The sequence below is a fragment of the Cornus florida genome, unplaced genomic scaffold (genome assembly GCF_030987335.1).
Source record: "Cornus florida cultivar Cherokee Brave unplaced genomic scaffold, ASM3098733v1 CherokeeBrave_3.0.0_Hap2_Chr03, whole genome shotgun sequence".
In the NCBI taxonomy this organism is placed as follows: Eukaryota; Viridiplantae; Streptophyta; class Magnoliopsida; order Cornales; family Cornaceae; genus Cornus; species Cornus florida.
The window spans coordinates 71,964,796-71,990,205 of NW_026775573.1; the positions used below are offsets into that span (position 1 = coordinate 71,964,796).

The window sequence follows — 25,410 nt, forward strand, 5'->3', positions numbered from 1 at the left end:
CCTAGAGAAGTGTTTTTTGGCGGGAAACCAGAAGAGAGAGAGAGACAGAGAGAGATGGGAGGGGAAGAAGAGGCTGGGGGTGCTGGAGATCAGGTGGTGGAGGAGGAGTTCACGGTGTGGAAGAAGAACAGCCCATTCTTGTACGATCTCATCATTTCTCACGCCCTCGAGTGGCCATCCCTCACCGTCCAGTGGCTTCCATCGCCTCCACAACAATCCGACGGCGACGATTGCTTCTCCGTTCACAAGCTGATACTTGGGACCCATACATCCGACGATTTCCCCAACTTCCTCATGGTAGCCGATGCTCACCTTCCCATCTCTCACCAGCTCATGGCACCTGAAACAAACCCTAAAATTCCCAAGGTCCGTAAGCTGCATTTATATATGTGTTTATTTATATCTGTGTATCTTTGTTTGTGTGTGTGTATATATATATATATATATGTTTTGTGGGTTTCACTCTTTGGGCGTGTATGAACACCATCTGATCGATGAAATTACAAAGTGAATTCGTTATACTTGTACATTTGTGGGTAGAGGAAATAAACACAAGCGATAACTTTTAAAAGATGTGATTGCTTATGCTTGTGCATAGATACATATATATATATATTTATGTATATACGTTCTGTGTATCTTTTGTTTACATCTCACTCTCTAGGTGTGTATAAACACCATATGCTTGACAAAATTACAAACCAAATAAGTTATAAATTCATGGCAAACATATATATATATATATCGTTTGTAAATTGTAAAGAGAAGTGTGTGCTTATGGTTATATGTGTGTGTATATCTTTTTGAAATTAATACACTTGGAAGTACACATCAAGTAACAGAGGCAACACAAAATATACACATTGATGGATGAGTGTGTCATATGTACCTCTATATGTATGAACTTGATTGTATGCGTAAGCATGTATGTATACATATATGTATATGTTTGTGTGTGATTACAAAGTGAAACTTTTAGTTTTTTCTTAATATTTTGAATAGGTGGAGATAATGCAAAAGATTTATATTGATGGAGAATTGAATAGAGCACGATGTATGCCTCAGAAGCCATCTGTTGTTGCGGCAAAGACTAGTGGTTGTGAAGTGTATGTATTTGACTGTAACAAACAGCCAATGAAGCACCAAGGGGGATCTTGCGCTCCTGATTTGAAATTGAGGGGTCACGAAAAAGAAGGGTATGGGTTGTCGTGGAGCCCCTTTAAAGAGGGCTACCTTTTGAGTGGTTCAAATGATTGCAAAATATGTTTGTGGGATGTGTCTACAATGCCCCAAGATAAAGTTCTTGATTCCATGCATGTTTATGAGGTAATTTGATAGTTAAGTTTTCATTTTGTGTTAGTCATAATTGTTTTGGAGCTAACTTTTTATATGGAAGAGTGAGTCTCTGTAATCATTGTACACTTAAATTGATTACTCAAGATTTTGACTTCAGGATCATAAAAGTGTGGTTGAGGATGTTTCGTGGCATTTAAAGAATGAAAATTTATTTGGGTCCGTGGGTGATGATTGTTGGCTAATGATTTGGGACTTGCGGACAAACAAACCCCAACATTCAGTCCAAGCTCATGAGAAAGAGGTGAAGTAATTTTCAGCATTATTTCATTTGTATGATTGTGTCACTTTCATGCATCAAATCAATTTTTTTTTGCATCCAAATATTTTTTGATGCTAAGTTATGTATAAGCTTCTTTATTATGATCTAACTTGTTTTGTTCTAAAGTTCATTTGATTAAAATTTCCTTGTTAGTTGATGTACTAACAGCAATGATTTATGTGTCATAGAATTTATAAGCAGTAAACATGATGTTTCTAACTGGATATTGTAGATATCATCTTTCTGTCTTCAACTTTATGTAATTCATTTTCACATAATATAAGTATGTTAGGATGATGAGATGAATGAGCATCAAGGGAATCAGATTAAACTCCTTTTCCTTTTTTGCTTAAGTGGATGAGATTAAACTTATTATAGAAAACCCTAAATAGAAAATAATAATTATTGGAATGGTGTGACGACAACCTATATACATCATTGACTAACAGCACACTTAAACTAAAGAAAAAAAATTATTACACCTTTACTGTCCATTAAAAACTCGAATTAAGTTCAGTGTCAATAAAGAGGTATGAAGTTTGATTTTCTACTGATCATTTTTGGATGAGTTTAGTCCCTTTTAGTTGCTTCAATTGATTGTAACACTTCAAATAGGACTATGTTATTGCCTGACAAGATGGCTTGAAAAAGAAGTTGTTTGAAGATTTCTATTTTCAACCACACAATCAATGGATAGGGTATTCATTATTAGCCCCTTTATTGTGTTGCTATCTTGATGTAGTCAGTTGTGCAATATCCCTTATTTGTAGGGAAAGAAAATTAAAACATAGCTTTAAATTTGCCAAAATCAAGAAATTCTTTATTCTTTATCATAAGCCAGTTTCTCTGAGAAATTAAACAGGTTTTCCTTATGTTTTGTGTAGCTAGCCATTAAAATAAAGACTTATACTAATCTTTGTTTACCTAGTTTTCCGCTAATGTTTTATAGGATTTGTCTGATTGTACCATATTTGTGTTTTGTTGGGCACCCATGGGCCCAAACCAATTTCTAACACAAGCATGTTAACCTCTGCTACAGTTTTTGGTTTAAATTTAATAAGAATTCTTCTCATGTTTCATGCTTTTAAAAGTCGCCTACTTGGGCAGTGGCGGAGCCAGAAATCTACTTGAGTGGGGGCAAACATTAACAATAATGTGATAAGAAATTTTGAACCAAAAAAAAAAATAAATTGTAAATGATGGGTTTTTTTTTTTTTTGATTCTTAAAAATTTTGTGAGATCCATGAAGGAGGAAAAGACATGGGTTTTTTAACCTTGAAAATTTTGTTAGACAAATGAGTTAGAAAATGAAGAGTCTTTTTGAATTTTGACAGTTTTTTTAAGGTCTTCTGTGAAATTTTTAAAAGTTCAGTGGTGGCAATTTAGGAATTTTCAAATTTTGTATATATAAAATATAAATAACTGAAAATTCTAGTGGGGGAAATTGCTCCCACTGGTCTCAACATAGCTATGCCACTGTACTTGTGCTGCCGCATGGTCCCTGCAATGGGCTAGCCTTTTTTTATTGCTAGTTATGTAAAATTTGGTTCATAAGCAAGAGACAAGTAGCTCAAAGATACATCTTCGGATGCTAACTTTGAAAGTAATAGATATACCATTATATGTATGTTGCATAGTGAAAGTTTTGGGAAAGATAATTTGTATGGCTAATTCGTTTTCCTCTATATATTTATGGTTTATGGGAACTTGACTAATGGTCATTTTCATCTGTTTAATTTTTAAATATATTGTGGTGTTTTCCACTTGGAATTACCTAAATAGAAGGGAGCTGCCGTTTGTAACTTTAGAAACAAAAACAGGAATTTGTAATTTGGTTTAAGAAGCCCTGCTCCGTTTCTTCTTCTTTTATTTATTTTATGTCTAAAATATTTACTAGCAAAGTGAAACGAAGTCCATTGTCAAGCCTTTTAAAGCCTCTCTAGTCCCTGCCGTTCAAGTTGTTTCCAATTTCTGTGTGGGAAACTTCTATGGTCTTGTTATGCCTTATGTTACTAATAACTTTTCTCTTTGCCAATCCCAGGTGAACTATCTGTCATTTAATCCATTTAATGAATGGATTCTGGCCACGGCATCTTCAGATACTACTGTTGGTCTGTTCGATATGCGGAAGTTAGCATCTCCACTGCATGCTTTGAGCAGTCACATGTATGCCCTTTGCTCTTCAAGTAGATTTTAAAACTAATACCATGAGAAATTATGACTTTTTTTTGGAAGGTAAAAAAAAAAAAAAAACAGAGAATAAATTTGGGGTTTTGAAAGTGAATTGCCTTCAGGCTCTGACTACACCACCTTAAGTTTGCACTAATTTAATTTGAGTTCAACATTTGACAAACTAAATTAAATTTGCTTGTTTAATTATATATTTTGTGCATCTGTATATTTAGATATGCACTGTCTAAATTAAGTACAGCACTCATCTACAAAGTTAAATAATATGGTTATATATGTATATATTATATGCACAATATATATATATATATATATATATATATATATATATATATATATGTAAACAAAATGATAAGTCTGAAATGACTTCAATTGGTTTGAAATGTGAGAAGCTAGCCCTCTGGTTCGATTGTGACTTCTGCTGCAAAGACATGCTCAGCAGTGACGTTTTTTCATTTAGGTTTCAGAATCAACATGTGAACCAAGTGTTTTGAAATGAAACCATGATCTAACCTGAAGCCTGAAGGAAGGCTAAGAAATGTAAGATAAGACTTGTGAAAGAAATGTGTTGGGTCCATATACTTGCTCATTCTAATTGTAATTTGTAAGTTTTTTTGTTATGGTAACTACTCTTTTCTTGGTCTTTTGGGATATAGTTTCGTGGAAGAAACAAAATTTCTTTTCCCCTTTGGCATTCTACAAGTTGTCAAGTTTTAAAATCTATCAGGACTGCAGATCTATTGACTTACTAATTGCATTGCCTACTGGGATTATTATTTTTATTTTTATTTGTTATAAATTTTTTGTTGACAGGGAGGAGGTATTCCAGGTAGAATGGGATCCTAATCATGAAACTGTGTTGGCCTCGTCCGCTGATGACAGAAGATTGATGGTTTGGGACCTTAGCAGGTATTTCACACCAAGAAATGGCTGCTAGAATTTGTTCATCATTTGATCTATTTGCTCTTCTTTCATTTCTCGTGTTAAAATCATATATTGCTTTATGCTCCATTCAAGTGTTAAAAAGATGAGTAGAAAGGTTCCTTATCCAGTCCCATTGATAGAGGGTAGAGGGTTCCGGAAGGGGTGGAGTAGAGAGAGACCTAATTTTTGGCATTATGTTAGAAATTTGTCTAAAATTTATTTATGACATGGCAAAAATCTTAATGGCTACAAAAGTGTGATGGTGTAGCTTCCAAAGGAAGCTTCGAAATTCTTGGGCAGCAAGTGTCATTTGGCTTCCAAAGGAAGCTGTGAAATATACTTGGACACCAAGTATTTTTTGGGCTCTATATAGCCTTGCACACATTTGATGAAAGACATTTGAGAGGCATCCAAGAGTAAGACAATATTCGGATCAGGAGAGTATATTGGTTTTGTGTGTGTGAGAAAATTTTTTTGTGTGTACAATCTTCAAAAGAGAGTTGAAGTTTGTATTTGCGTGGGTTTTTCTCTTTGTGTAAACCATATACTATTTAGGGTATTTCTTGAGTGTTGAGTGAGTCTTCTTTGTTGGTGAGTGAGTGGAGTGAGAAGAGAGATTATTGTGAGAAAGAACCAAAACGTTCTTCAGTTTGTAATCTTCTTCTTTATACTGATACGAATCATCATCGCCTGTGGACGTAACCCTATTTGCGAGGGTGAACCACGTATAAATCCTTGTCTCGTTTGTGCGTATGCTATTTATTTTCTTGTCATTAATTTTCTCTTTATTCTCATAAACTCCTATTCGATTTTTTTTTCATAACACATTATTTGCGCAAAGTGGCTGCTACCACGAATCGAACCGTGCATTTTGCTAGTGCACTAACCAGTAGCCCTTAGTTTTAATAGATGAGTGAGAAAATAAAAAAAAAAATTGGATTATTTTTCAGGGCCGGAATGCTTCTTATTAGATTCCGAAAGTTTCTTTTTTCTACTGTTAGCTACTGAGGCATTATGGTCTATTTTGGAGCCATTGGAAGTTGACTGTTGGGATGAAAGAGATAAAGTGGGTGTTATATTATAGGGGACAAATTCGTAAATCCGGGCTATTGATTTGCATTTTGTGTTGTTTAATTTACATACTTCATGCTAATCTTCATCTCCTGCCATCCTTGAGTATTTGAATTTAATTGTTCATTTGACATGATATCGTAAGTTTCCCTCATCTAACTGATGTGTTAATGCCTTTAGGATTGGAGATGAGCAGCTGGAAGGAGAAGCCGAAGATGGTCCACCCGAGCTTCTCTTTTCTCATGGTGGTCACAAAGCGAAGATATCTGATTTCTCCTGGAACAAGAATGAGCCATGGGTCATCTCGAGTGTCGCTGAAGACAATGCTCTTCAAGTCTGGCAAATGGCTGAAAGTATTTATCGGGATGATTATGAAATGCAATGCTAAACTTCTAGTACTGGTCACGAGCTTGAAGGCAATCTCTTCTTCAAGATGAGATTTATTATTGATGATAGCATTATGTATGCACCAAAATTCTGTGACTTAGAAGAAATTTTTACTTATTAAATGATAGTTATTTTTCCTTTAAACACAATTAATTAAAATGTTCAAAGTTAGTGCAAACTCAGGTGAGATTATTATAAGCTGATGAACCTCACTAATATTAGCGTCTTTTGGAAATGTCAAATTGTCTTGCGATCAGGCATTACCCGGTGGCCTAGTTATAGAGCGTCCATCTACCTGAGCAGAACTGTGCCTATACTCGAGTCTCCTTTTCCATAATTTGATCATGTAACTATAGGATTGTAGAAGAGGACCCATTCTCAAACTGTCTTCTGATCCTATAACCATAGGGTTGTAGAAGAGGAGCCATTCCACCAAAAATCTTGGATAAATATCAAGGATCTTCTATCTCCATTTTGGAATTGTACATTTTTGAGCCATGAAATTCTCTTACTTCCAATGGCTGCTTTCAAACCATGGAGTGTTTCTGTTTCACCACACGTTCATTTAGATGAAATTGAGTATTAGCCAATAATCTATTATTTCCTCGAAGAAAATCTCAAAATAAAATAAAAAAAAAACATTTTGATACTAACCAATTTCATTCAGTTGATGGGTAGTGTGAAACTAAATAAATAATGTATGTCTTAGACCTGAATTTTTTGAATGGTATTTTAATATATTCTACAGTTGTTATATTATACTAGAGCATTCTAAACTTCTTGCATTATGTGCCATTTTTCTGGACATAGAGAAATCTCGCCGACATAATCCAAATTTTGGATGAACCAAGTCTGATCTTATTTGTGTGAATGACTTATATATTCCAAGTAAAAGTTTCTATGCGCTCTATTTCTTATGTTCCGCATGCGCTCTCGCTCCGATTCTCATTTTGTATGACTTAAATTTTTCTTAATGAGTACCGCTCTCAAATTCTTATCAACGAATGTTTTTTAATTATAATTCCGGATCTAGTTTTCAACATAGACGGAGTCTTGAAATACATACATGTAATTTTAATTTTTATTAGGTTGAAATTTATTTATTTACTTATTATGATTCAAATTTTTGTGAAGCCATGGTTGTATCTATACAGAAGTGTTGGGTTTCAATAAAATAATTAATGCGTAGAATTTAAGAATACTGCAATTAATTAAATAAGAAAATTTAGTCACCACATAATTTTCATATTTTTATGTCCTAAATTCATATATATATATATTTTTCTCAGAGTCCTAAATTCATATAATTAATATTATATATGTCAATATGCAACTGAAGTACTTATCTTCCAAATTCAAAAACCACCCAAAACCCATAACCGTTTGTTTTTCTCTAAAATCCTCCCTAATATAACCGTTGTGGGTGGCATTTACAGAGTCTACAGCCCCAATCTTTTTCAAGTGAACGGTCATCTAAGAGCAAACGCAGGTCTCTCTTTCTATATATCACCCTCAATCGCTGCAAGAAACCCTAATATCTCTCTATATATCTCCCCCCAATCGCTGCAAATTGAACTCACCGATCATTGAATTAACATGTCAAGCCGAACCAGTTACGCATGGCAGGTTGATCGAGACGCTGCAAAACTTGGCAAGAAATCGCACCCTAATTTGCTTCTCATCAAATTTTGCGTTGATGAACGTGTATTCAACGCTGATTCCGTCGGCGGAGGAGGGTATCAGATCGAGACCAAAGAATATTTCACGGCGTCGACTTTGCACCTAATGTCATCGGAGGATCACGTGCAAGACATAATGCGTCAATACATATGTCGTTTGGTCTCTCTCATGGATATCTCCATAGATGACAGCAACAACCATATGATCGACGACATCATGTCTTTCGCTCGCCGGACGTTAGGCACAGATGGATGTCGTGCTTGTGGAACTATGCCGGCATGTCAAGTTTGTACCACCTGTGGTGCCGTACCGGTGATTGTGGTTCGTGTTCTAGTGGAGACGTACCAGTCAATGGAGGAGGTCGATGTTAAGGGCTTGGAAAAACTGAGATTTCAGCACTTGTGTCCACCCTCTACGTGTTCGATGAATTGCACAGAAGAGATACCCATGTGTGCCATATGTTTGGAGAAATTCGAATTTGAGATGGACGTTGCTCGTTTGCCCTGTTTGCACATGTATCATGTAGATTGCATTCTTCAATGGTTGAAGAAGAGGAATTGCTGCCCCCTGTGCCGCTATGAGATGCCGCCAACTTAATTGCCAGAAAGAAACTGTTTTTTTTGAAGAAGATTGATTGTTAACAAATTACTTTGTATTTGTATTCCTATTATATGTGATTGATTGATTGTATTGTAAGTATATTATTTTTTCAATAAAATTCTTTTCATTGAAATGACATTCCAATTAATCTTGTTACCCCCAATACTTGGTATGTCCTTGTTAGCTATATGATTTACAACAGAAGTTTTCCAAAGAATGATGTTCGGCATCTGAGACCATCCTACTTCCATCATTTACCTATGTCTTGACAGAAACAATAGTGTTTTACCGGAGTACAATATATGCAGCGGTGAAGTACAAAACCAGTCCACTTAAAACCCTATAAACTATAAAGGAAAGAAAAATAGAAAAACATTTTACTCTGTATTAGCACACAATTCACGAGTTTATACAGGTTCTCTTTATAGGAGAGAATACACATACATACATACCTAGCTGACCTATTTAATAATTTCTTATTTTACAGCATTTGACCAATATTCTATTTACAGAAAATATTCTCCAAATATTATATTTACAGCTAATAATATTTGGTAGTATTACTACCAAATCTTTCCTTTTCAACACTCCCCCTTAAACTGGTTTGAAGATATCCTCCATAGCCAGCTTGCCAATTAGTCGGTCGAACTATCTTGTAGGAAGTCCCTTTGTAAGCACATCTGCAACTTGCTCGGTAGTAGGAATGTATGTCATACAGATTAATCCATTTTCGAGCTTTTCCTTGATGAAGTGTTTGTCTACCTCCACGTGCTTTGTTCTGTCATGAAGCACTGGATTGTGAGCGATCGAAATAGCAGCTTTATTGTCACAGTACAATTTCATAGGCAATGGATTAAAGACCTTTAATTCATCCAATAGTCTCTTAATTCATAACACCTCACAAATTCCATGAGCAACTGATCTAAACTCGGCCTCTGCGCTGCTTCTCGCTACTACATTCTGTTTTTTACTCCGCCAGGTGACAAGGTTACCTCCAACAAAGGTGCAGTAGCCAGAAGTTGACCGTCTATCTATAGCACACCCAACCCAATCAACGTTAGTGTAGGCTTCAACTTGCAAATGCCCACGGTTTTTTAACAATAGACCTCTTCCAGGGGTCCCCTTTAGGTATCTAAGAATTCTGTAGACTGCATCAAAGTGTTCTCGTCCAGGTGAATGCATGAACTGGCTAACCATGCTGACTGCAAAAGCTATATCTAGACGTGTATGTGACAAGTAAATAAGTCTTCCAACAAGTCTTTGATACTGCTTTCTATTCAGGACTTCTTCATCTTTAGAATGCTGCAGTTTAAGGTTGGGCTCAATGGGTGTCTCGGCTGGTTTATATCTTAGCAGACCTATCTCACTAAGTAAATCATGAACATATTTACGTTGATTCACAAATATACCTTCTTTGGATCTAGCAAACTCCATTCCAAGAAAGTATTTTAATGCACCCAAATCCTTGATCTCAAAGTCAGCTGCAAGTCTCTTTTTTAGTCTCTCCAATTCTTCATTGTCATTACCTGTCAAGACTATATCATTCACATAGACAATTAACACTGCAACCTTACCTTCTCTACTGTGTTTGTAGAACATGGTATGGTCAGCTTGGCTCTGACAGTAGCCACAATTCTTCATAACTCTCCCAAATCTCTCAAACCAAGCTCTCGGGGACTGTTTGAGACCATATAAAGATTTCTTCAGTTTACAGACTTTATTAGGTCCCAATTTTCCCTCAAACTCAGGTGGTAGATTCATAAAGACCTCCTCCTCAAGATCTCCATTTAAAAAGGCATTTTTTACATCTAACTGGTGTAATGGCCAGCTAAAATTCACAGCCAAAGATAACAAAATTCTGATTAAGTTTATCTTGGCTACAGGAGCAAAAGTTTCTTGATAATCAATTCCATAGGTCTGGGTGAATCCTTTTGCTACTAATCTTGCCTTGTACCTCTCTATGCTACCATCAGCTTTACATTTCACCGTAAAGACCCACTTGCAGCCTACTGTTCTTTTCTCCTTAGGTAAATCAACTATCTCCCAAATACCACTTCTTCTAAGAGCATTCATCTCTTCCATCACTGCTAACTTCCAATTCGTATCATCAAGAGCTTCCTAAATGTTTCTCGGGACAAACAAGTGTGAGATTTTTGAGGCAAAAGCCCTATGAGTATGAGAGAGTTTTTCATAAGAAAGGTATTTGGCAATGGGATATTTTGGATTTGGAAATTTGATTTGAATACCTTTCCTAACAGCTATAGGAATATCAAGGTCTAATGGTTCTTGAGTAGGAAAAGCAATAGGAACTGAAGATAAGTTAGGATCAGAATTACCGATGATATCTGGAAGTTCAGTTCCCGAAGATTGAGATTAATCAATTCCAAGAGGAATAGGCTGACTTTGACTCTTTTGATGAAGTATTCTCCGAGTATAAACCAGAGGCTCAGTAGTGGGAACTTTTGTGCCCGGTTGTAGTGATTCTTCCCCTGTTTCAGATACAATAATGTTTAGCACTATATGACTAGGATTCTCTTCATTGTTTTCATTGGTTTTATCACATTGTTCTTGACTTTGAATTTTGGGAATAACAGTAGGATGAGGTGGTGAAGGAGTCAAAATCACATTTGGTAAAGAGTAGGAGATAAATCCCAAAAATTTTCTTCTATCACCTCATTCTCCCCCAGAAGAGAATTTTTGGGAAAGTACGATTTATTTTCAAAGAAAGAGACATCCATACTTACATAAAAATTTCTTGTTTGGGGATTGTAGCACTTATATCCCTTTTGATTAGAAGCATACCCTATGAAAACACAATTTTCAGCTCAAGGATCAAGTTTGGACTGAGTATTATTGGGTATATGAACAAAAGCTATGCAGCCAAAAACCTTTAGAGGTAAATCCGAGTATATCCTTGATAATGGAAACGTTCTTTTGAAACATTCTAATGGCGTGCTATATTTTAAAACACATGAAGGCATTCTATTAATCAAATACGAAGCTGTTAAAACAGCTTCCCCCCAAAGATATTTTGGAACATTCATTGAAAACATTATAACACAAGCCACTTCAAGTAAATGTTTATTTTTTCTTTCAGCAATTTCATTTTGTTGAAGGGTATCCACACACGTAGACCGATGATGAATACCCTTTTCTTTAAAAAAACTCCCCAAAATTTCATTAAAATACTCGGTTCCATTATCGGTGTGAAAAATACTAATTTTTGCTTGAAACTGAGTTTCAACCATTGTGTAAAAATTCTTAAAATTTTTTCCAACCTTAGACTTTTCATTCATCAAATAAACCCAACATAAACGGGTATGATCATCTATAAAAGTAACAAACCATTTTTTCCTAGAGATAGTAGTGACTCTTGAAGGTCCCCAAACATCACTATGTATTAAATAAAATGGTTTTGAAGAAGTATAAGGTTTTGGTAAATAAGTAGTACGATGACTCTTAGATAAGCAACAACTTTCATAATAGAATGATGAACAATCCAAACCTTTAAATAAAGTAGGAAACAAATGTTTAAGATATGGAAAGCTAGGATGTCCTAGTCTTAAATGCCAAAACATTATTTGTTCATAAATAGAGTTAGAACTAACACTACTAAGGCCCTGAGCCTTTTTATTACTGGAAAAGTCCCTATCAAAGTAGTAAAGTCCATCTATTATCTTAGCACTGCCAATTTTCTTCCTTGAGCTCCGGTCCTGAAATTCACAGTAAGAATCACAGAAAATTACACGACAATTAGATTCTTTAGTTTGTTTTCTCACAGACAAAAGGTTACAGGCTAGTTTAGGGACATGGAGAAAATTTTTAAGATTTAAATTCTCAGATAATTTTATCAAACCTTTTCCTGCAAGAGGTGAGAAACTACCATCTGCAATTCTAATTTTTTCAAGACCAGAACATGGTGAGTAAGTGCTAAAAAGATTGGAAAGGCTGGTCATATGATCAGAGGCTCCAGAATCGATGATCCATGGAGTATAATTTAAACAACAAGAAAGGGCATTAAGTGCACTACCTGTTTATGCAAGAAAAACATTAGGAATACCAGACGATGAATTAAATTTCAGCAGTTTCAGAAGGTGATCCATCTGCTCCTTGCTTAAGGGACTTGTCTTAGCTTCATTGGCAGTAGGAACCGCACGCCTATTTCTGTCACCAGGCTTGCTACTCTTCCAATTCGCTGGTTTTCCGTGGATTTTCCGGTAGTTCTCTCAAGTATGGCGTGGTTTGTTGCAAAAGTCGCACCAAACCCGTGGCTTTTCTTCAGGTTTTCGCTAAAAATTGACTGCTTTATTAGCAGCAGTCTCGACAATAATAAGGGCAGAACTTTCAACAGGTCCGCTGGTAGTCTTCTTCCCCAACATTACATGTCTGTGGCTCTCTTCTCTTCGAACCTCAACAAACACTTCACCAATTGGAGGAAGTGGAGTCATGCCAATGATCCGTCCTCGTACTTCATCAAATTCCACGTTGAGCCCAGTAAGAAATTTGTAAATACGAAGAGCCTCCACGGTTCGTTTGTAGTGATTGGCATCTTCAGTGGATTTCCATTCATAATCATTGAATAGATCCATGTCCAGCCAAATGCGCTTTAATGAATTGAAATACTTGGTGATTGAGTAGCACATATAGTTGGAGCTAATATCCTCATCCATGGAGTTCACAAGCCAAGTCATCACCATTGAATTTTCTGCATCCCAGGTCACGTACGTTGGGTCCTCCGATGCTAGTGCCTTCTTGTCTCCCGTCAGGTACCCGATCTTTCCTCGCCCTCTGATGTACATCCGAACGGACTGGGACCACCGTCAATAATTGTCACCATTAAGGCGAATATTGGTGATCTGAACTGAGTGAGAATCGATACTGGGGGCTTGGTTTGTCGGATTTGTTGACTGGGTTGTGATAGGCGAGGATGACATGGAGGAACCATCTGACATGGCTGATCAGTGAAGAAATTGTGCAGAAAAGAAAATTAGGGTGTTTTTTTTTTTTTTTTTTTTTTTTTTTTTTTTTTTTTGTTTTTTCTTAGGGTGGCTCTGATACCATATAAACTATAAAGGAAAGAAAAATAGAAAAACCTTTTTCTCTATATTAGCACACAATTCACGAGTTTACACAGGTTCTTTTTATAGGAAAGAATACACGTACATACCTAGCTGGCCTATTTAATAATTTCCTATTTTACAGCATTTGACCAATATTTTATTTACAGAAAATATTCTCCAAATATTATATTTACAGCTAATAATATTTGGTAGTATTACTACCAAATCTTTCCTTTTCAACAAACCCTAACGGTGAACTACCACCGTGACATCTATTATTATAGAATAGAGATGATTTTCTACTCTTATGTTTTAGAGCAACTGTGACAAGCAAGAGAATGCGCAAATTGCTAGAGTTGCAGTCTCATTCAGTTCTAGTTTCACGGTCCATGTACTTACAAAAATCTTGGCTTAGTCCTGAAAGTGCCACACATAAACTTAAGGGTAATGTGCAACCATACTCCATGAGGTTTGGCAAAATGACACACAGATGAAAGTTACCCATTTTTTGGACAATGACACCCCTTCAAGTTTGAAAAATGGACAAAGAGACCCTAATAATGGTGAATTGACTTTATTACCCTTTGATATAAAATTGATATTTTAATTGACTTAAATACCCTTAGATCAAACCCAAACCTTTCTCCCTTTCTCTCTATATGTATGTATATATACACACACATACATAATCGCTGCCGGATGAACCCCTCAGCCATCGCCGCTATCATCATTGACCGGTCTGCTGCACTACCGTCAAGCTTAAGAGTGTGTATTAAGGTGAGGGCCAAGAGTTTTACATTTATAGAAGCCACTATTACCTTTACTAAAAATATAGTTAGGGCGAGTGGGGATCGTCCCAAGGGATTGTGAGGATCGAACAATGTCGTGGAATTTCTATTAGGGCTAGTAGGTCGAGTGATTAAACAATTGGTTGGTTGGTTGATTAGAGAACAACTAGATTGAATTAAGTAATAACAAAAGAATGCAATTAAGAGTAAGTAAGAGAGAGAAGAGTCTTGGGGTTTAGAGATCACCACCAAGCAATGCATTTCTGTACCATTGACAAGTGACTAATGAGGGCAAATGGTGTGTTGCAATATTGGTGTGTGTGTGTGTGTGTGTGTGTGTATGGTTGATTCAACAAGCAAGGATGACTAGTTAAGTATGTATTGTCTAAACATCATGTGAAAGGAATAATATATCTAAGCAATGAAGCATATATTGTCTAAACAACATGTGAAAAACACAATAGATCAAAACAAGTCATTAATCCTTTCATTAAGCTCACAATCCAAATATAATACAATGTTAGAGACATATGCTACTTGCATTCAAAAGCTTGGATCATCAAACAACAAGCATGGATTGTCCTCCCATTTAACACTACACTACAACTACACTACATCTACACTACTAGCATGAAAATAAACTAGGGGAGAGGCATAATCCATCAAGGAATAAGTATGAACCATCAAGAGAATCACAAGAGTATTCCTTTAAGCACTATGTTTTGACAATCTCTAAATCTATAGCATCAATACACATAGACATGCATCAATAACACAAAATCTAGAGAGAAGCACATGAATATCTATTCTAGCATACATAGACATATGGATAGAATGAAATGATCAATTGGAAGCATTAAACCACATAAATCATTGAATAAACAAGATCTATATATATTAAAGTGTCAAAACATTAATTATAATACTAATCCCTCAATAATACACAAGATTAAGATATAGAAAGCATGCTTGGGGCTAACTCTAGCCCCAAGAGGATGTCTAGCCACTCATGGTGATGTTGCTCCAACCCTCAAGGGCTAACTCCAAGGAAGAGATTTGCTCCTTGGTTGATGAAGAGTCTCCAATGGTGTCTTTAGCCTCCTCCTTCTCTAAACTTGCCCTCCAAGAGAATAAACCCTAGAATTGTATATGTCTCAAAAAGTGCTTCATAATCCTTTTATAGGTAGGTTAAGTGGCACACAAAATGAGCTGGGGTCGTGCAAAGAATATTCTCTAATGATTGGATAGAGGACGGATTGAACAAGCTGTAAATTTAACTTTTTCGCACTGAAAGAAGTTCGATCGATCGAACCTTGGACTTGGATTAATCGAACTTACTGAGATCCATCAAACTGAGGCTGGATCGATCCAACTGGTTAAGCTTTTTAGGAAAAGACAAATCCGAGATATTTTGGGAGATATTTTTGGGAAAAGGACAAAAGTGGTTAGTGGGTGGTATAGCTGTGGATAAGATTAATCATTTGAATAAGGATAAAAGTGTTCGATCGATCGAAGGGTGGTGTTGGATCGATCGAACTTTGGACTTCTTGCTTTGGGTCAAGGCTTGGATCTATCTTGAAGTGCTGAGATCGATCAGTGTTCGATCGATCGAACCTTAAACTTGGATCAATGGAACTTTGTTGCTTCCCACCTTTGGCTTCATTTGCTTTCTTCTTTCTCCACTTTGCTCATTTCTTTGTTTAATCCCAGAATTGCTTCAATTAAGCTCTTATTTGGTTGAGTTAGCCTATTTTTGGGATAAGTGCCTGAAAATGGAAATAATACGAAATCAATCTAAAATGGTAAAGTAAGATAGATAAAGGTACTAGAATGCCTAAGCTTAAGGGGTTTAAATACGCACTTTTCAGCGCTCATCACACCCCCAAACTTAAATATTGCTAGTCCCTAGCAATGAACTAGAAAGTAAAGGAATGAAATGAACAACTATACAACTATGAACTAGAAAACAATAAATGGATAATGCCACTTTCGTAGGGAATACGATTGCACTTAGCATATGCAACAAGCCTTTTAAACCCCTAGGTTACCCCTAGTGGACGAGTGAAGTCTCGTGAGGGTTTCCAGAAATGGTATCCACAAACATTAAGCTCATTCTTTCAAAAGAGGCATCAATATTGCAAACAAGCATTGGGAGAAAACTACCTCAAGTATGCAATTTTTCAAACATTTCCAAATAATCTCTCAAAATCTCAACATCAAGCAAGCAAATATGGTCCTCCACATATCAAGAAAATGATCATGAAAATCAAAACAACTCTAGAATCCTTTTTGAATGGACCGGCATAAAATATGTTGCTATCTTAGCCAACTAAAGAATTAATCACATCCTTACCCTCAAATTAGCACACAAATCTAGTACCGATCATCAAGACAAAAAGTGGACCTTTTATTAAAGCTTTATTGTTCTAGGTGCGCTTATTCTTTTCACTCGATTTCATTTTTTTTTTTTTTAATTTTTTTTTTTATAGGTTCAAAAATGGAAGCATGGTGTAATGTGTTGATCTATTAAGCTTTCTAGTGATTCATGAGGTCGAGCGTTAGGTCAATGACTCCCAAACCAGACGGCTTTAGGGCATTAGGCATTCAAATACTCCTACGAACTTACAAGCTCAAATCAACTAGGCTACAAATCAAGACAACCTCCATCTAATCATTTCCCACTTCTCACCTTTTGGGAGAAGTCCTCACTTGTTTTTGCTCTTTTTTTTTTTTTTTTTTTTTTTTTTTTTTTTTTTTTTTTTGTCAATTATTAACCTAGAGTTTGGGCCCTCCACCTTTTGGTGCGAGAAGTTCAGTGCTTGATGAGGCTAGAATCCCGGTTATTTAGTGAAAAGGGGTTGTTATCCACCTTTATCAAGAATGAAAGCTTTCAATGCACTACTAGCTCAATTGGGATATAACCAATTCAATAATCAATAAAGCATGTATCTACAAATGAATGCTAGTGTGCGTCTGTGCTAGCGTAGAATTCTAAAGTGAATCTCAAAACAATCACAAAATCAAGATGATGTGGACCACAAATGCAAGCAAGATATCAATCTTTCGAAAAATTTACTCCTAAATGGCATCCATAAGGCATACAAGGAGTATTGGACTCTCAAGTCAAGTAATTTTTAAATTTTAAGCAATATAGTCCTCAAAAGATCAAAATCATAGCTAGATATGGACCAATCATAGAAATATCCCTCAAATACACAAGTCATGCTCAAAATTTTGAATTTTAAAACTAATACTGTAAAGCATCAATCCCCCCGAACTTAAATGGCACAATGTCCTTAATGTGCAAGAGAACAAAGGAAAGAGTATACCAGTGCAACTAAGGCATAGAATGATCGGGACTGAAGTATCCGAAGTGGGTGGCATGGCCCCCCCAAACTTGGGATGAACTGTGGTCCTGAAAATTGGCACTTATATAAACTCATCAGATAACAAAATGGGATAATTAGTGCACAGTGGACATGCAAGTGTAAATGGGATAAACAGATAAATAGATGAGAGATGTATAAGGGTGGTCCTAAAAATCGGATAGCACTCTCTCACTGAAATCACTGTGATGCACCTAATGAAGTCAAACACACAGATATGAGAATATAATATATTACATCCATAATAAAAATAGATATATATATATAAAATAAAGTACTGGTACATTAAAAGATCTAAGCTGACAGACCGGCTACAAAAACAATAATGTACAGTGATAAAAGTAAAGTATCAATAGGAAAGAGGGATCATGAGATAGAAGGAACTGGGAACTCAGGAGGATGAGGTAGGACGGGCAGGTCAGGCTCCGCGGATATCTCTAGATAGATCTCGGAACATAGTCGTGATATCCGTGCGGAAGGCAGCAAAATCAGCTTTGTGGACTGTAAGATTAGCTCGTATGGCAACAACAACATCCTCAAGAGTCTGCAGGCGTACTCTAAAGCCAGGGGTCAGATCTGGAGCCTTAGGCATAGAAGAGTCAGAAGAAAACTCCTGAGTCTGCTCCTGCTCGTGAATGGGCGACCCAGCTGGAGAGTACTGCTCTGTGTCATCTGCAGGGCGCTCTAAGTCAATATCTATATGCTCGGTAGCTGGATCGACTGGTGTGTCGTCCGCTGCGAGATCTGCTGCTGCAGCCTCTACTTCTGCCTGTGCCTCCTCCTCAGCCTCTAGCTCCTCTGCAGCCACTACTGCATGGTCCTGCAGTCTAGTAATAATGGTGTTGTAGCTCTTGGTCCAGTCCTTTTTCAGAAAGTGACAGGAACCTCTTTCGGGGTGCTCCCGAGGATGGATGGGGTAGCACTGGACTATCAAAATTTGGGTGATGAGGTGGCTGAATGGAAGAGACTTAGCCTGTTCGGGCATCTCCTTGCTAATGTACTTGTCATATAGCTTCCTCATCACGCCTAGATGAGCGCGGGAATGGACACCCAGTGCCCGGTGTAGAAGGCGTAGAGGGCTGTCAAATAATCCCCTCTCCTCTGAATCTTGTGCCTTGCCATATAAATGTTCTGGAAGAGCACGAAATCAGTGAACCACAGGTCATTTGGAAGGAATGTCTGGGTGGCGAAGGTCTCGCCAGTGGCATGGTGACCTATAAGAAAGATCGTCATATCGGTGTAAGAAGGCCTGTATAGCCTTGGATATGTGTCCTGAAGATCTGGAGGACAGCGGTGTGGGCAGTGGCAAGAGCGGGCTAGTGAGTCCATTGTGATGGTGATTTGATGGCCATCTACAGAAGTGACCAGCTCTGCTGTGGTACGCGGGGATGGTCGGAGGTTCTGGTAGAACAACCGTACCAGTCACGGGTAGACTGGCTCTGTGACTAGGGCAAGAATAGCTGCCAGGCCCCTCTGAATGATGTCATGGTAAGCAGATCAGGTCAGCACCGATCTGGAGAAAAATGCCGTGTCGAACACTGACTTATGGTCGACCGTCATATGCGCATATCTAGGCACGGGCCTATCACGCTCCTGAGCTGGCTGAGCTGGTACGAGTGAATGCTCAGCTCCAGCACGTGGTGGAGATGGTGATGGAGTAAATGAAGGATGAGCCGTAGAGGTGGATGGCATATGGTCATCCTCAGCCTCATGGGATGGTAACTGAGGTGGGGTAGCCTGTGCTGGCTCCTCCTGTGCATGAGAAGGCTCTGCTGGCTCCTCTGTACGTGGTCTAATATGTTGGTGGGGCCCGTGTTGCCTGTTGGCAACGGTTTTCCTCTTAACCATGGCCTACAAAAAGAAAAAGAAAAACTTGCAATGGGAGTTAGTGCCAGAATAAGAAATTTTAAGCACAATATAGAAACATGTATGTCAAATAAAAATAGACAAAACAGATATGACATGAATCTATGCAAGTGGCAGGATATGAAACATGCTAAACAATGTAAGTATGAAATGCATCCAATGTGGAATATCAAAGGCATTGGGCATATATGAGATAGCATGAACATAAGGCATGATGAATGAAGTGTGTGTGTGTGAGATCTGTGAAGTTCGATCGATCAGAAAAAGAAGTGAGATCGATCACAAAAGTTGGAACGATCGAAAATAAGTGAAATTGATCTCACAACTTCGATCGATCTGAGACATGAGTTCGATCGATCTCTCAAGATCGATTTGAGATACAAGTTCGATCAATCGAACTGTGCGACAAATGTAAATAGTCACAGATCTGTGACTTTGGAAGCATGGGGCCCACACGAACGTGTACATGGGCCTTTTGTGATACCCCTCGGATCCGAGACACTGGTTGATCAGGCCCAGGCCCAAACCCGAGGGAAATATCAAACAATTAATATATAACCGAACACAGAATACAAGATGAAATAAATAATAACAATAAGCTGGAAGGATACTAATTGAAATCCTCAATATATAATCAATGAAATCTGTTAAAACCAAACTCCAAAACTCCATAAGTTACAACTCGGGAATCCATCTAGTGGACCCCTTATTATTAAAAATCCCAATTGAAACTAAAATAACTAAAATAGAAACTTAAGGTAAACATAGAAAAGATTCCTACGTAGTCGGAGGAACGAATGTCTGTATTTGCTCTGCATGTCCAAGCTCTAACCCTAGAACTGACGAACACCTGAAAAATAAGGGAGTGGGTCAGGCCCACATGCAAGTCCTATTCTACTACGATCCAAATAGTAATCCGATACGCAGATACATCCTAGGAAGACTTAACAATATCTAGAGTAGTCCATATGTACATATATAGTACACACTATAGGATGCTCACTAGTCCAGTAGGTCTGTCTCAGTATGAGTAGAAAGACCATGCAAATCGCACAATAATGTGGTCATGTGTACCTCGACCTACCAGGGAACAACACCTATGTCCAGTTATCCATCCTAGGCGATATACACGCCCTAGCCATGGTCTTGAGACTCAAGCTCATACCATGGTACCATATAGTAAATATATAAATCCTTGTACTCTTAATACAAAATATCAACCATCTGTATTGTGGTTTGATATATGTATCACCAATCCATCCAAAAACCACCATAGGTCATTCAATCGTTTTATTGATATGACACAAATATGAGATGAACTTAACCTTTTTGGTTAATCCATCATTAAATCCAGATTAGGTAGAACACAGTATTTGAAAACAGTCCATACCCAGTACGCCACCATCCCATACCGGTGCATACAATCTTTCATCCAACACGGTTAACAAAAATAGCACCATATACATTTATTAACTATACTCCAGTTTCAACATACAACCAATCTAATCTGTGTATGATTCAAATATATATCCAGTATATGATCTAGAAGTCACATTCTAGTCCTTTAAAATGTTAGAGTAAAACACAGCAACTAACTCCTCTAAAACAGCACCATAACTTAATGCAATAACTAGTATAGTTAAACATCAATTAATTTCCATTTAAGCATACCTATATATTTTCCCAGAATATATAATAGATGCTTATAACCAGTTAAAGCACAAATAACAGTTTACAATCATGCTAAGGAACCAAGTTGCTTTATGGAAATTGCAAGCAATAACAAAATATACTACAACCTTCCACATGCAGTGTATTAATTAACTGTAGATTATTTCATGCTTTAAAAATTAATACTTACATGCTTCCCAATCTTTTACATCTCTAGAATAATTTTATAAACCATCCATAGTCCTTAGAACCACTCAGAAACCTTCCTACAGGCCAAACCGAACCCAAAACCACGTAGGAACCAACATGTGGAGCCGCCTCCTTCCACATTGAAGCCACCTCCATTGCATGTGGAGCCGGGTCAACCTCTTGTAGAGGCGGCTCCACCCTTGGGGTGAGCCGGCTCTACTCCACTATGAGCCGTTGCGCGTAATCTGATCATCTTCTTCGCCTCCGGTGAAGTTCAGAGGCTCTGTACAATTTTTATAACTTATTCTAAGTTCAATTGATGTTCCAGAGTTAATTATAAGCATGATCACATCCCACATACATGAAAGATTTTCAGGTTTAAACATTAACGCAAACAGATTTTCAAGTGAGAACTACCTCCAACCAACGACAGAATTATGCAACGATTTAAAAATTGATACAAACATAATTTCAAGATGAATTATGATATTTATTTAATCCATTTTAACGTTGGTTTAATCCTTGGAGTCATCCTAAACATGCACAGATCACGAATTAAAGGGAAGGAGAAGAATAGTGACTTGCCTGTAGTTTCAGATTTTGAAACTATAATCCACTGTCTCTAAAGTTCTGTCCACGTCTGAGATTCCTGTTCTACACCTCAGGTGCTCTTGGTTCAACCCAGAAGCACTCCGTCCAGTGTATCCTTGAACCTCTCCGATAACGTCCTAGTTTCCACTCTCTGTATCTCTCTATCTCACGGTAAAAGTATCAGTGAATAGGGTTTTGTTTTGTAACCTTAAACCAACGTATAATACTGTATTTATGGGCTTCAACACAACCTTAATTCTAATACAAAACCAACCTTAAGTCGGCTACATCCGTGTAAATAAAACCCTAATATAACTATATGTGTGCCTCCCTACTGTCACGTTAAAAACAATTAAATTCAATTAACTTAATTCAATTAAAACAACTAAATTACATCAGTCAAATAATTATCTATAATTAAATCAATTCAATTAAAACAAGCAAATAATTAAAGACTATTAAATCACCACAATGAAAACAATTACAATTAACATATGATCACGTCAATAATTAATACAAATAGAAACAAAAGGTCACTTTAAAAAAAAAAAAAAACAATTAAATAAAAATAAATGCAATTTAAACAATTTAATAAATACTAGGACTATCCTTTTGAAATCAGGGGTATTACACCCTTCAACACAACAAAACAAAAAATATCATCACTTTTCAAAGCCCAAACTCCCAATTTAAATTGGAATACACAAATACATAAAAACACACACACACACACATATATATATATATGTACACAGTGTTTCAAAGCTTCAAAAATGGTGGTTTCATCATCTCAATATCATGGATGCAACAAGTAAAGCATGGATGCAACATCTAAGTCATGTATATACGAGGTTGAAGCTTGAATCATAGAGGATGGATTCGAATCTTACCTAAATCGATGAGAGAAGTGGAGATATGAACGAGTGAAGATGAATCTGAGAAGGGAGAGAGAGATTGGCACTTAGATCTCGCCGGAGAACTCACCGGAGATGAGGGAGATGAGAGTGCACAGTGGCGATGAAGAGGGGTTGGGGTTTGGAGGGTTGGATTGATCTAAATGATCGATCTTGAGACCCTCCATGTCTATTTAAAAAAAACATTTCCGACAGAGTTCGATCGATCGAACTTCAACTAAGATCGATCAAACTTCGATGAACTCTCTTCAAAGTATTTTTGGATTTTTGAAATTTTTGAAAAATGCAAAGCTAAAATTAAAAATTAGAATTAAAATTAAAAATTGTAAAATAAAATAGAATAAAATATTTTTGGTTGAAATTTTTTGTTTGAATAAACAATAATAATTAAAAACTAATTAAAATATTTTTGAATTTTTGAAAACTTTTTAAAAAATAAAATAAAATAGAATGAAATAAAAATTAAACAAAATAAAAATAAAAATGAAAATATTTTGGAGTTTTTTTTTTTTAAATTCTAAAAGTCAAAATAAAGTCAAAATAATGAAATGAAGAACTGAGATCAATCGAAACAAGAGTTCGATCGATCAGACAGAGAGCAAAAATATGCAGGTTTTTGGCTCAAGAATTTGGCTAAGTGTTGGAACTTGAAGATCGATCGAACTTGGAAGTTGGATTGATCGAAGAACTTCAGATCGATCTTGGAATGTTTCGATTGATGAGACAGAGAGGTGAAATATGTAGGTTTATGCAGGCTCAAAATTTTTCTAAGTGTTGAATCATGAGATCGATCAAACTTGGAAGTTGGATCAATCGAAGGTCCTCTGATCGATCTAAGAATAAGTTCGAATGATGGGACAGAGAGGTGATTTGGATGCAGGTTGATGCAGGTCGAAAATTTTTCTAAGTGTTGGATGCAGAATGGAGTTCGATCGATCGAACTCAGGTTTGAGATCGATCAAACTATGCAGAATGCTCAATAATGACATGAAAGCTCATGCAATCCTCATCAAAGTTCCTATCAATGCATACGAACCAAAAACAAGTATCTAGACTTCGCAAGAAATGAAATTTAAGATAGAAATGGGGGAGGAATAGGGTTTTGACACCCTACGAATGCTTTTGCTAGTCTTTAACGTCTCTAGTAAGACATTGGGCTCTTTTAGCCCGGATCAAAGATCTTATAATGCATCCCCTCCTTGTTGGGGTGATAGATGCTTTGAACTCCACCCAACAAATGGTTCTTTGAAGAACTTGTTAGATTAAGCTCAAAAGAAACTTTTGATCCCTTGTCTATGCAATCACAACCTTTGGGCTTCCATGCCCTTTCAAAGCAAGAATTTGAAACAAGACTTTGAGAATGCAAGGTTGAAGATGATTCTTTTGAAGATTTAGTCTTACACAAAAGCTCATTTCCTTGACATTCAAGATCATGACATTTATCTACAACATTAACCTCTCCTTCATATTTGTCAAATGAATTGGGTGTGGGATTAAAGATATTCAACTTCACCTTCATGTGGCCAAATGAGATCTTCATTATCCCCATCCTACAATTGATGTTGGCACTAGCGGTTGCCAAGAAGGGAAGGCCAAGGATAACGGGAATTTGGCTCTTAGTGTTGGGGACCGGTTCCATGTCTATGACAACAAAATCAATGGGAAAGAAGAATTTGTCAATCTTAATCAAAACATCCTCAATTATACCCCTAGGCTTCTTAATGGATCGATTGGCAAGTTGCAAAACTACCGACGTCTGTTTCAATTCACCTAGGCCCAATTTGATATAAACCGAGTATGGAAGAAGGTTAACACTTGCTCCTAAGTCAAGAAACGCCCGATTAATGATATGATCACCAATAATGCATGATGTAGTGGGTGAACCGGGGTCTTTAAACTTTAGAAGAGTGTTATGTTACAAAATTGAGCTTACTTGCTCGGTCAAGACCACTTTTCTTGGTGCTTGGCTCTTGTTATTCCGCTTTTAGGTGCACAAGTCTTTCAAGAATTTGGTATAAGCCGGAATTTGCTTGATTGCATCCAATAGTGGAAGATTAACTTTCACTTGCTTAAACATTTCCATAATTTCATTGGCTTTTGCCTTTTGCTTGTCTTTTGAAATGGATCCTTTTAAGGCATCTGTAAATGGAACTTTTGGTTCAAACACTTTTTCAGAATTTTCTTTTGAACTCTCTTCAACACAAGAAGTTTTTAAATCATTTTGTTTCAAATCAATTTTTAACAAAACTTTTTCAACATTATTTTTCAAAACTTCTTTTTCAAACACATTTTTCAAAACTTTCTCATTCACAAGATCATGTATATGCAATGAAAGAGGAATGGGATATGAAACGAGACGGGTGACAACTTGAGGTTGCACTGGTTCACTCTCTTCATTGGACATTCCAACTTGATTGTCCACAATCTTACCACTCCGTAAGGTAGTCACCGCATTAACATGTTCAATGGTGTAGCCTT

At 36.8% G+C, this 25,410-nt stretch overlaps 2 protein-coding genes across 2 annotated transcripts; both read left to right on the forward strand.

Moving 5' to 3' along the window:
* On the forward strand, nt 1-6,346 carry LOC132300760 (WD-40 repeat-containing protein MSI2-like). The gene is made up of 6 exons (XM_059797992.1): nt 1-366; nt 1,003-1,326; nt 1,454-1,597; nt 3,657-3,781; nt 4,619-4,714; nt 5,981-6,346. Exons 1-6 carry the CDS (start codon nt 55-57, stop codon nt 6,186-6,188), a joined length of 1,209 nt encoding a protein of 402 aa, XP_059653975.1. The 5' UTR covers nt 1-54; the 3' UTR covers nt 6,189-6,346.
* A 1,437-nt stretch (nt 6,347-7,783) lies between these two features.
* Nucleotides 7,784-8,464, forward strand: LOC132301732 (uncharacterized). The gene has a single exon (XM_059798961.1). The coding sequence runs from the start codon at nt 7,784-7,786 to the stop codon at nt 8,462-8,464; it is 681 nt and encodes a 226-aa protein (XP_059654944.1).
* Nucleotides 8,465-25,410: the final 16,946 nt, after the last annotated feature.

Coding starts and splice junctions, on each gene's coding strand:
- LOC132301732 (XM_059798961.1), top strand. CDS start 7,784: ATGTCAAGCCGAACCAGTTACGCATGGCAGGTTGATCGAGACGCTGCA.
- LOC132300760 (XM_059797992.1), top strand. CDS start 55: ATGGGAGGGGAAGAAGAGGCTGGGGGTGCTGGAGATCAGGTGGTGGAG. Junction 1,327..1,453: donor ATTCCATGCATGTTTATGAG/GTAATTTGATAG, acceptor TTTTGACTTCAG/GATCATAAAAGTGTGGTTGA. Junction 4,715..5,980: donor ATGGTTTGGGACCTTAGCAG/GTATTTCACACC, acceptor TAATGCCTTTAG/GATTGGAGATGAGCAGCTGG.